The following is a 13,106-nucleotide window of genomic DNA, read 5'->3' as shown; positions in this document are numbered from 1 at the left end:
ATAAAGCAGTATTGTGTTTAACATAAGAATAAGACACTTGCTAAACCATAAGGGGAAATTTATTATCAGTTCCTGATAATTTTTAAGAAAATAAAGCTGCCAAAAATAATTATAACATAATAATATATTGAAAGCAATTAACAACAATAAAGTAATAAAATAATGCTATTGTATCCAAAAAGTGATTCTTTCCACTTTTATACACAGCTCCCCTCAGCTCTAACCAGAGCCCAATTTCTCCATATTATCTCAAATGAAACGCAAGCCACTGAAAAGGAGAAGGTTAGCAGAAATTTAATTTGTTGAGAAAATGTCTCAAATGTAAGGTTACCTGAAAAGGTACCCAAAATATACAGCAGGTATCTGTTTAAAGAAATAGTATTTGTATTCTGGACCTTTGTTGACAAGCATACTGAATGTGTAAAGAATTAAACATTAGCTTTTTGCATTTTCTCAAAGAAAAGCACATCTGACTTACTTTAAGGTTTCTGCATAGTCATATCAATCTTTACATATGGAATCTTGTGCAGCGTCTGCACAACTTTTATGTCTTTTTAATACATAAAATTTGGAAATCAATGTGGGAAATTACTTTCATGTTAACAGCCATTTCTAGAATTAGCTTCCACATATCAATCCTCTCCATTTTTCAAATTCTATTAAATATGTTCCTAGGAATGCAACCACAGGGAACGTACTATTTTATTTAAATATTGCACAATTAAATAAAACAAAAAGAAAAATCAAAATTCAGTAACAATTTCTCCTTGTGGGAATTTAGTAGGAATGAGAACAATTGAAACTATGACAGTTATTTACAAGCCTTCTTTTATAAGTCTTGAAATATAAGACCACTTTCCCCCGCCCCAAGCATTTTTTCCCATATCAGCATTTTCACATTACCTCTAAAACAAAGTACCCTATATGATGGATGGTTTTTATCAGTCTGATACACATTTCACTTATTTCATAAACAAGACGTTTGTATTTTTTGTCCTTCTAATCATGCCACTTGATTATGCTACTGAAAAGTAATATAAATACAGCTATATATTAATCCTTTTTATAATAAACAAAGCTTCCACCAGCCCTTCTGAGTGAGCATGCCAACTCCAATTTCAGTGTTGCCTGTACTATCTTCTATTCCACAGGTTACATCAGATGTTATGGTATGGGACCTACATCATTCCTGTGTGTTTAAAAGAGTTACCAGCAACTATAGTTCTTTGACGAGCAATGCCACTACATATTCACATGTGTGAGAAGCTGCCCTGTAACATAGTTGAACTTAAGAAACCTTTTAGAAAAGCAATGCCTTTTGTAACTGCATAAGACACCAGATGTTTGGACCTGAGGGTATACAGGGCTGAGTTGTGCTCTATCACATCAATTCTACCCATTAAGCCCCAGAATCCTAGGAGAGTATAACTGAATAAAAGGGAAATGTGGGCAGGTAGTAGAAATACATAGAGGCAACTCTCTTGAAGAGCCAATTATTGGTGTCTAATATATTTTTTTTCTGTGTATATATATTTGCATAAACAAACATTTGCAGAAGTTTAGTTAGGAGTAGAACCAAGGTGGGCTGGAGAGTACTAATTAAACAGAACTGCCTTCTCAAAGCTAGCATTGTCCCTGGATGCCAAATGGAGATAGGAGGGGTGAATAAGATTGCATGTAGCAGTACTATATATTTCTGATATGAAAATGTTGTGAAGGCAAGCCTGAGCAGCACCCTAGGCCTAGCAGAATGAATGAAAAATTCATCATATATTGGTATTTTAAATAATCTAATCCACTCAGAAAGGATTGGGGCACAAATGACATTACCCTTTCTCTTCCTCTCTATAAACTACAAATTATCCAAGAGACTTCCTAAATACCTTAGTTTTAGCCAAATAGAACTGGAATTCGTCTTACATTTCTAGATTAAGGAACCAAGATTAATCTAGGAGCTCTTAAGGCTTTGGAAAGAAAACTTGAAATTCATGGTCTGATTTAAATACAACTCAGGCACTGTTTTGGGTAAAAATTTCAAATAAGGATGCAGACAATTTTGTCCCTCTGGAACATAGTGATGGGAAGATGAGCCATCAAAGTCTGCATTTCTCCTTTCTCTCAGGAGGTAACTGTGATCAAAAAGGCTGTCTTTGGTGATCAGCAAAGTAAAGGGAAGTCCCCTAAAGGCTCAAAGTGGGCAATCAATTAACTTTGTCACCAATGAAATGAGATTCTGTGCTGGAACAGGTTCTTTGACTGGTGGAAAGATGTTAAACAGAATCTTTGAAGACTGTTCTGAGAGTGTCATGGTTGAAGATTTTACACTTATCATCAAGAGATGGCAAATAGGTATCTTTGATCAATGACAAAGAAAAGCTGAAAGACTTCCTGTAAACAATCCAAAATTGATTACATTGGAGTAGACAAGAAAAACAGGTTATATGATGCCATCAAAGAAGACTTTTACGTTTCTAGGAATCAGTTCAAACTAGAATTTCCATGGATTGCAACAATATAAACTGAATCGCCACAGGGCACATTAAATCAAGATATTGTTAACATCCCATGCTGAGGACCAAGGCAAAATAACGCAGGATTACAATGTAGAGCAAGACATCTCGAGTCAGAAGGTCTAGGGATAACATTATCAATATTACAGTGTATTCCCAGATGTCTGAACAATACAGCCACTATTACCACATCCAGGGGGTACAACTTTGGTGCTGCAGTAAAGCCAAAGAACAGCCCTGTATAGTAGCAGTGGCTGTAACCCACAAAGAAATAAAGAGATCTTTGATAAGATGGACAGATACAGTAAAAATACACCTCTCTAGGTCAGGAACCTGGAACCAATCTCACACGGAAAGAAAGGGGATATAAAATCAGAATGTGGAATTTAAATTTTTTCATGTTCTTGATGGGACAAAATCATCTTTTTTGGTGGATGAGAAAGTATTAACAAAAGTCCTTTTCTATGTCCCAGGACTTCTAACCTTAATAAAGTCATAGATTCCCAGGCCAGAAGGAAATCCATTTTTGAGCAGAGTTGTTATTTCCTTTGTGAGTAAAATTGGACCATGGTATTCACATTGTATTATCTTCAATACCCAAGAATCTGTAATAATTCTACTTAATGCCACAGGGAAAGAGACAAAATGGTGTGCAAAGGAATGTGAAGAAATGGACGTAAGTGAAAGAGAGGTCAGGACTATGTCTTCAGGAAAGCTCTGAGCTAATTAGGTGCACAATTTTAATGCACAGCTAAACAACCCTTTAAGCAAATCTCAGTTTAAAATGTCTCCCCTTAACTTTCCTATTTTGTTGCCGATACAGTTGAGCCTTCTGTAGTAGTAGTAGTAGTAGATTAAAAGAAACAGAGAAGCTCCTGCAAATTGATGAAGCATGGTTCCTTGTCTTTAACTAGTTTGGGTCAACCCCAACATCAGAGCAGTAAACTTGGTCTCTTCCTCCATCTTCTGCAGATGCTAATCAATCTTGCTATCTATCTATCTATCTATTTTTTTAAAAGCCCTCAACATCAAAGGTATATTTCCATTTTGCTTTAAATCACTACAGACAGGCCATACCCCACAGTTCATGCAGACATATCTGACGTACCATACAATATACATTTAAAAATGATGTGGCCTTCAGAAAGGATGCTATCCACCATCTTATTTTGCTTATAGATAATAAACAAGAATATTCACTGTATCTGAGAAGTACATTTTTCTGTTGAAAGCCCTTGTTAGATAGAGAAAAGTGACCAACCATGGAGACCTTAGATTTGTCACTAGCCAGTGAGAGTGGAGAAGAAAAAGTCAAATGTGTAAAGAAGAACTGAACTCTGCTGTTGCATCTGATCCAAGTGATTAGTTGCCCGGGTGATAGTAGATGCCGATTCTGGGTTAGGTGTGGTATCTCTGTGAACAGAGGAGAAGCCAACATATGGAATTTACCTTGGAACCATCTGAGAGGACCTACAGGTTGATAGGAGGGAAGGCTTTGAGCTGGGGCAACTGCTTCGAGCCAGCAGCCTTATAAAAAAGCAGTCAGTTGTGAACCGAGTGAGCTGTAAACAGAGGAGAAGACAGCAGAGGGAGCATTAGTAGGAGCATTGCCAGCAGATCGAGGGAAGTGATTATTCCCCTCTATTTGGCACTGGTGAGGCCACATCTGGAGTACTGCATTCAGTTTTTGGCCCTCCACTACAGAAAGGATGTGGACAAATTGGAGAGAGTCCAGCGAAGGGCAATGGAAATTATTAGGGGATTGGGGCATATGACTTATAAGGAGAGGCAGAGGGAACTGGGGTTATTTAGTCTGCAGAAGAGAAGAGTGAGGGGGGATTTGATAGAAGCCTTCAACTTCCTGAAGGGGGGTTCCAAAGAGGATGGAGCTAGGCTATTCTCAGAGGTGGCAGATGACAGAACAAGGACCAATGGTCTCAAGTTGCAGTGGTTTGATATTAGAAAAAGCTATTTCACTAGGAGGGTGGTGAAGCACTGGAATGGGTTACCTAGGGAGGTGGTGGAATCTCCATCCTTAGAGGTTTTTAAGGCATGGCTTGACAAAGCCCTGGCTAGAATGATTTAGTTGGGTTTGGTCCTGGTTTGAGCAGGGGGTTGGACTAGATGACTTCCTGAGGTCTCTTCCAACACTATTCTGCTATGATTCTATGATCTCTAACAGCATGCAGCAGCTCTTCATTGATATCTTCCCCTTTTCTTTGATCTCCAAAGAAACAGTGAGTCTCTTCTTGAACTGTGTTTATCAGCTATCCACATTGACTATTTCAGAAATGGTGTGTAATTGTCAGATGATGACACTGACGCAGGCATGATGGTGTGATTAAGAGAAGCAGAAAACATTAAACTTCTTGCACTGTAGCAGATGAATTGACATCAGCCCCTGCTTTATCATCATCCAATTTCAGACAAGTTGTCATGTATGCTGACCAATGGTGAAGAGAAGGGAGTGGTTTCACAAACGGTGGTAAAGAAAGAAGACGACCCCTTCTAGACCCCTTCGAAAGATGAAAAGTAACAGGCTTCTCAGGTGGAAGTTCCTGCCAATATTGTCACCTCATTCATGGATTAAAATGGGGGTAATCTAAAAGGAGTGAGGAGAGGTTAGTGCAGAGATGAAGTATCAAGGCTGCCTCTGGCACAGAGAGAAACATGCCAGACACATTAGTGTTGGTTCCAGGCAGGACAAGGCACCATTAAAAACTTTCAGCAAGAATCAGAGGGGTAGCCGTGTTAGTCTGAATCTGTAAAAAGCAACAGAGGCTCCTGTGGCACCTTTAAGACTAACAGAAGTATTGGGAGCATAAGCTTTCGTGGGTAAGAACCTCACTTCTTCAGATGCAAGTCTGAAGAAGTGAGGTTCTTACCCATGAAAGCTTATGCTCCCAATACTTCTGTTAGTCTTAAACGTGCCACAGGACCCTCTCAGCAAGAAGGTTGCCCTAACACCAACAGACTCAGATAATGGACCCGACTTCCACAGTGCTAGAGAAATTCCAGGACCAGATAAATTATATCCTGCAAAGCCTTCAGCTTCTCAGGAGACTTCAAAAGAGATGAATCCTGATTGTGCACAGGATCAGGACCCTGTTGGAGGCCACATGACCTCTTGTAAATTTGGATCCAAAAGTTCTGGTGTCTTGTTAGGTCAGTTATGTAGTCCAAATATGCACTGGTTTCCAAAAAGTTCCCAAGGCTATGTGGCACCAGAGCATCACATACCTTTAGTGGTAGTATACAGCTTGAAGAAGAAATAACTACTGCCTAGTAATCCTTTTTAAATAGCTAAAGGCAGGCTGGGATAAGAGCTTGAAACGTTCTTAAAAGTAACTTTGACAAAGTAACTATTAGATAGGAACAATTTGCTTGACATACTGAGAATGCTCCTCTTAAAGAAATCACTAACGATACCAGTAACTATCTCTTGTCCTTAAGGTAAACTAAACTAACAGGAATAAATCAGGTATTATACCATTTTTTAAGATCTGTTATAAACTGCAAAATTTGAGCTGCAGTTATCATAAAAAGGTGTTTAATCTGAAATAATACCTGTTGTATATTAATACCAGGTTATATAGTTAAGGCCAGAGTGTAACAACCCAATCGATATATAAGAAGCCTCATAGTCTGGTATTACTGAAGTCCATAAACAGATAGTTATAAAGGCTTATGTTACAGAGGCCCTGTGACCAGACCCTCTGAGGCTCTCTGCTGGAGGCCTCATGGCCCTGCAACAACCCCCCCCCTCCACAACCCCACCCCCCAAAAAAGGCAGTAGAGAGGTCCTCCAAGCTGTCTAAAGTGGCTGTGTGGGACACAGCCAATCGGGGTCCAGCAGCCTAGTATAAGTAGAGCTGCAGGACCAGAGGCAGTTCAGTTCCTTGCTGGAGATGTAGGAGGGTGGATGGTGTGTGGCTGGCTGACAGAGCTACAGAACCCCAGACGGGGCAGCACTACCAGAAGGAGCCCTGAGCTCGTTGCTTGGACTCCATTAGGAAATGGCCCTGCAGTAAGGGTGAAGACGGCATGAGGCCACGTGGAAGTGGCCCAGGGGAATTAGAGAAGCTGTGCAGCATAGTTAAAGGGACACAGCAGATGGCTGCTCTCTGCAGGATCCCTGGGCTGGGACCTGGAGTAGCAGGCGGACCCAGTTCTCTCCCCACCCCCGATTAGCCACTGGGGGGAAGTGGTCTGGACATTGAAGCACCTCAGAGGGGGAAATGAACTATAATTATGCAGCCAGGAAGCCAAAGAGGGCAAAGACATTGTCTCCAGGAAGGGAGTCCTGGGGCACTGCTCTATCCCAGAGCTTGGATAATCAGAGAGAGGGAGAGAGAGTACGAGCGCAGGCACACGCAATTGGCCCAGGGGGCACTCACGAGGGTTGAGTGCACCCCATTACAGGCACTTAGCTGCTTATCATAGTAGCAGAATAAATTTAGCTAAGTACAGGGCTTAAGAATTTCCACGACTTCTTTATTCTGGACCATATATTCCCCCTATATATGCGGACCCTTCTATTACTGACAGCCACAATAAATACATTCATTCTGTGGCTTATATGGCAGGTACTGTATATCTTTTGTTAAATCTGAAAAGAGCCTCTATGGTGTATGAAAACAATATGAATGCTTTACCCATCCCAACTCTCTTTTGAAGGTTGATAATACTAACCAAGATTTGCAAACTTAGGTATCTAAAGTTAAGCAATTAATTCCGTACTTCAGAACCTAAATAAAGGTGCCCTGATTTTCAAAAGTGATGTAGAGCTACAGCTTCCATTCACTTTTAAGCCACACAAGTATGAAAGTTTTGGCTTTCACATTTATAACAACCCCATTCTCAGCCATTCCGAACCAACATTTCCAGTGAGGCATTGCTTAGCACTAGATATGGGGCAGTGCTGGCTTGGGGGGCTATTGTGACCCCAAAATTTGCCTTAGCCCCCCTGTAGCAGCTGCCACTCTTCAGCTGCCCATCTCTGAAGAGAGATCAGCTCGAGCAGCAGTTGGGAAGTCAGCCCAGGCAGGAGGCTGGGGTTCCTGAGAGCAGCCCCCGGCCTGTGTCCCTGCCTGCTGGGGCACACTCCCCAGGGCAGGTGTAGGATCTGCAGTCCCCAACCCAGGCAGCTCTTACCAGCTACAAGCAGCCAGTGCCCTGCACTGCCCGACTACGGCTTTCAGTCTCTGACCTACCCGGGGGTGGGGCATGGAGAGGGCAGGGTCTTGTGGCATGGGCGGGGGGGGGACACAACCCTCCAATTTAGTGTCTGGCCCACTTCAGCCCCTCTACCAGGAAGAGGCTAGAGCCACACCTGCACTAGCTATTAGTCCATTGGTCTAGCACCGACAGGCTGCCTTATTACACAAAACCCATTTAAAGTACATATATGTTTTGTTGTGTATCAAAGGATTCTAGATTATGAATGTAAATGAGTTAAGTTAATTTGGTTCATACCTTGATAGACAGCTTTGAATCCAGGTGAGCCAATGCTGTCATCAGATTGCAAATGTAGCCACATCTGGTTGCTCATGCTCACAATAAGATCAGGAACACTAGAGCCAGTAAGTCTGCAGATAGGATAAACCATAATGTCATTTCTAGATGCATGGGTGACATAGATGAACAGAAAATATATTTTGATGTTAAAATGATATTTAAACAATTACATTATCCTACTTTCTAAAATGTCCACATTTGGCAGTAGTTAATTCACACTAGTCTCTATTTTTAGGAAATAACTGGTATTTCAGATAGCAATGTGTGATAACTGTTAGCAAATGTAGACTTTTTAATGGCAACTGCTTTAATACAACATACAATAAGTAACACAGTGAAATTTTGTGGCATAATGTGCTGTTTTTCAGTAAGCTACTACACATACATTGAAGTGTTCAAGACTGTAGGTAACAATAAAAATGGCAAGTATCCTCTAAGGAACTAAAATTCTTCTCAAAACAGGGAAGACTGAATACCAAGAAACTTTCGTTGCAGAGTTAAAATGAAAGACTTCAGAATTGGAATGGGGAAAATATATTATTGAAACTGAACTACAGTCATAAATAGCTTTTGCTTAGTAAATCTTAATTAATTTAGATAATCTCCTAAATAACAGTTGAATGTGCACAATATATAAATATGGTGAACAGAATTATTTGACAACATTTCAACAAAATATGGGGAAAATGGCAAATTCTTAATAATCAAGCAGGGGAAAAAAGAACCCTCAAGTTTCATCAAAACATATTTTTATTTTTAGTTTTAGTTTATATTTTTGGAACGGCAGAGAGAGTTTGTCAATGGGAGTACTCACTGAAAAACTAATTTCAAAAACATAATGGGCCAAACTGACTTCAGTGGAAATGCACCTGTCTATGCCAGGACTGGATTTGGCCCAACATATATATCACAATAGAGGTTTAAATGAAGGTCAATATTCAAGTACAATGTATTGTAAATATAGCTGGTTGAATTGCATAAAGCTTGTACATGAACTGTTGCTGAATTAAAAATTGGTTTTGATTCAGTCTGTTCACTCTTCTGTGTTGTTTGCTTTTCAGCAAATACAGTAAACAGTACAGTTTTGTTCATGTGACAGCAAGTTTGGATCCACAGCTGAGATTTATTTAATTTAGAAATGAAATTCACTTCAACCAGAAACAGAACTGAATAGGCAGCCTGAACTAGTCACAGATAATCCATAGCTCAAGTAAGTTCTTGAAAACTATTCACTGAACAATTAATAAATCAACAAATTTGTAAAAATAAAAAAATAAAAAATGTAAAAGTACATTTTGTGAAAAAGAACAGGCTAATGCAATCAAATAAATCATTTTTGACCAGTTTCTATTTCATTTTGACTCCACTTGGATATTAATTATTAGAACATCCAAAATGATATGTGGAATAGAGGAACTTCAGCAAATTTACATCAAAAGCACAAAAACCTGAATGAAAAGCTAAATAAGATAACTGAAATTAGTCAAAAACTCAAATGCTCCTCAAAGGATCCTACAGTACATTAGTTCCATAGCTTTAAAAAAAAAAAAAGCATTTTGTGCCTGATTATTTTTAAAATTACTTCTAATTTTATGCATGTCATTATCTGCAGGTGAAGGCTTGTAGGTGGAAATGCTAACATTTAGATCCCTGATTTTGCAGGCAAATCAGGTAGACTGTCATCTAAAACAGTACTATTTGTGCTGACAATTAACTGAGGATGTAAAAATGTACCTACAGAATTAGCGGCTGGGTTGAGGCCCCTGTAATATTTGGCTCTGTCTGTGGTGTGTGGCATCCTCAAGCACTGGGTTTCCTACTTCCACAACTTTTCCCTTACCCGTACCATCCCATCAACCCTAACTTTCCAGAGCTCTTCTCTCTCCTTGTGCTTCATCACGACAGCTTTCTTGCCAATATTCCTCAGATTATTTGACCTCTTAGGGGGTTGCAGGGAGAGAATTGTTGAAATTATTTAGGGCTTTGACTCTTCAAATTACTTCCCTTGCTGAGCTGCCAGATCCAAAATTTGGTGACTTTTTGGAAATATTAGAAAGCATATCCATGTGGCTTTGCCATATTACTTTCAAAATAAGTTTGTGAAATCAGTTATATTTTAATTTGCGTGTTGTTATAACTGATGTTTGTGTGCACATGATGTGATTAGTACATTTAAAAAATATTTTGCCTTACCTGATCATTTATTGTCTCCTAGCATCCATGTCTTCCAAAGCTACTTTAGTACACTGTCTTTGTGGAGACTAGAAGGCAGAACCAGAGCAATCATGCTTTTAGCAATGAGTAAGCTCCTACTCCTGGGATCTTTTGGAATTTTCCCAAAGTTGCAAAAATGCTAATAATATATTAGATATGAAATCACTGTTGGTCTGGAAGCAGAAACCCTGATGGGGCAGTGAGTTTGCATGGAAAGGATAAATATTTTTGAAGGAGAAGTTAAACATTTACTAGAAATAGGCAAAAATTGACTTTGCTTCTCAAGGTGTTTTTTTTTCTTATTTGTTCTAGTACAGAATAAGTGAATAGCTTAAAAATGTTTTTCTTTATTCAAATGTATCTATCATACTGAGTTCATCTCTAGAACAAACAAGTGCAATTTCCATTAAGGCAGTGACAACAAGGAGTCTGGTGGCACCTTAAAGACTAACAGATTTATTTGGGCATAAGCTTTCGTGAGTAAAAACCTCACTTCTTCGGATGCATAGAGTGAAAGATACAGATGCAGGTATTATATACTGACACATGGAGAGCAGGGAGTTACTTTGCAAGTGGAGAACCAGTGTTGACAGGGCCAATTCAATCAGGGTGGATGTAGTCCACTCCCAATAATAGATGAGGAGGTGTCAATTCCAGGAGAGGAAAAGTTGCTTCTGTAATGAGCCAGCCTCCCAGGACCCCTTTAAGGTTTCAGAGGGGAATCTATCATCTGGTTTCTTACTGAAGAGAGGCACTGCCCAAAAACTGAGGATGAGAAGAGGTGCCACTTAGTCTGCCTGATCCCGTTATGCTGGTGTGATGCATAGTCAGAAAGGGTTAAGCATCCTGCAAAATAAATTACTCAAATTCAACCCTTAAAGACATATGGGGAGATAATGTTTGTGTTTTATATATATATGTGATAATATATATATATATATATATATATATATAGGTAGTGGTCAACAATGTAATCAACAGTCCCTCTCTACGCTGTATTCTCTTAATTCCTAGCATTTAAATGTATTATAAACATGTGATATCGCTGTATCCATCTCTTTGAAATGTACAGCAAACCATCTTTGAATAGTGAAGAAACAGGCAATTGCCTTATGTTAATTCGTATAGTTAAGTACCAGTGATGGACCTTCTTCAAAATCACCCTAATTACCTATTGTTCCCGAAGGACTCCAACCTATCAAAGAAGGCTCGAAATTGTTTAAAAGATGTTTGGGTCCCAATCCTTTGTATCTCAGATCTGCTTAAACTTAATCAGGGGAACTTTGAGTTGCCAGATTGAGATTCCAGTTATGCCAGTACTCCCTGAAGGTGATATTGTATATTGGATTATAACCTATGGACTAAATTCTAAAGGAACTCTTTGCAACTACAAAGCTCACCATCTCTGCTGTGAATCTGAACCTCAAAAATTGAACTCATGTCTGTATGTATATTGATCTTTTAACCATACTCTCTCTCTTTTCTTTTTAAATAAATTTTAGTTTAGTGAATAATAATTGGCGTAGGCATGTATTTGGGTAAGAACCTAGGAGGTAATGTGTCCGATCTTTTGGGATTGGTAGAACCTTTTCTTTTATATGATGAAATAAGATTTTCAGAAATCTTCATCATATTTGTCTTGGGTACCTGGATGGAGTCCCGAGTCGGGGTTAATTCAAGGGAACTGTGTTGTTGGCTTCTGGGCAACCAATGAGGTAATAAAGAAGCTTTTTTCTGCTGGTTTGGTAAATCTAATATCCACCAGATTGAGGGATTATCTACCCCATTCTTTGCAGTTCACCCTAATCGAGAGACCTCAGCTGGCCCCACTGGGACCATGGTCACAACTGGTTATTACTAAAGACAGCTCTTCAGAAAACTAGTCTTATTTCTAATTATAATCCATGTTGAAGTACTTGTAAAATTTGTTTTATTTTGGTTGCACTCTCTCTGAATGATTTCTCTGACCAACAACAACTGGATTAATCATATTCTGGAAAACAGGGATTACTATTGGAGTCATTTCTGGTTAACTGCAAAGTTTCAACTAATATCCTGTAGTATATTTAGTTAGTATAGTTGGTTCTTGATTTTCCAAATCATCCTGGTTTAGAGTGGTCCTGAAGGGAAATGCTTTAGTCAACAACTCCAATAAGGCATAGATATTCCCCACCCCACCCCACCGCAAAGAAATTCAAATGCAGTCTTTTGGTGTTCTCTCATAGTCCACAAATGAGTTTCAGACTTTCTCCTTTATGTGATAAGATTATATATGCTCCATTTTGACTGATAATTTTGACAATGAGGCTATCTGCTTTTATATATATATTTATAGACTTTAAGGTTAGAAGGGACAATCATGATAATCTAGTCTGACCTCCTGCACACCGCAGGCCACAGAACCTCACCCAACCACTCCTGAAATAGACCCCTAACCTCTGGCTGAGTTACTGAAGTCCTCAGATCATGATTAAAAAATTTCAAGTTACAGAGATTTCACCATTTAAACTAGTTTAAATCTGCCAGTGACTTGTGCCCCATGATGCAGAGGAAGGTAAAAAAACCCAAGGGTCTTTGCCAATCTGAGCCAAGGGAAAATTTCTTCCTGACCCCAAATATGGCAATCAGTTAGACTCTGAGCATGTGGGCAACACCCACCAGGCAGATACCTGTGAAAGTTTCTGCAGTAACTCAAAGCCCTCCCCATCTACTGTGCCATCTCCAGGTGTTGGAGGTTTTTGCTACTGGCAGTCACCGATGGGCCACATGCCACTGTAGGCAGTCCTATCATACCATCTTCTCCATAAACTTAAGCTCAGTCTTGGAGCTAGTTAGCTTTCCCCCCCACATTGCTTCCATTGGAAG

The 13,106-nt window shown here is 39.4% G+C and overlaps 1 protein-coding gene across 1 annotated transcript in view; it reads right to left on the bottom strand.

The window, feature by feature from the left end:
* Positions 1–13,106, bottom strand: part of CSMD1 (CUB and Sushi multiple domains 1) — a 1,946,356-nt gene that overhangs the window by 545,182 nt on the left and 1,388,068 nt on the right. The window contains exon 12 of the mRNA XM_054023823.1: positions 7,986–8,098. Coding sequence (XP_053879798.1) covers positions 7,986–8,098 — 113 coding nt within the window. The remainder of the gene's footprint in view (positions 1–7,985; positions 8,099–13,106) is intronic.

This window comes from Malaclemys terrapin, chromosome 3 (genome assembly GCF_027887155.1).
Source record: "Malaclemys terrapin pileata isolate rMalTer1 chromosome 3, rMalTer1.hap1, whole genome shotgun sequence".
NCBI classification, from domain to species: domain Eukaryota; kingdom Metazoa; phylum Chordata; order Testudines; family Emydidae; genus Malaclemys; species Malaclemys terrapin.
This window is presented reverse-complemented; position numbering and strand designations above follow the sequence as displayed.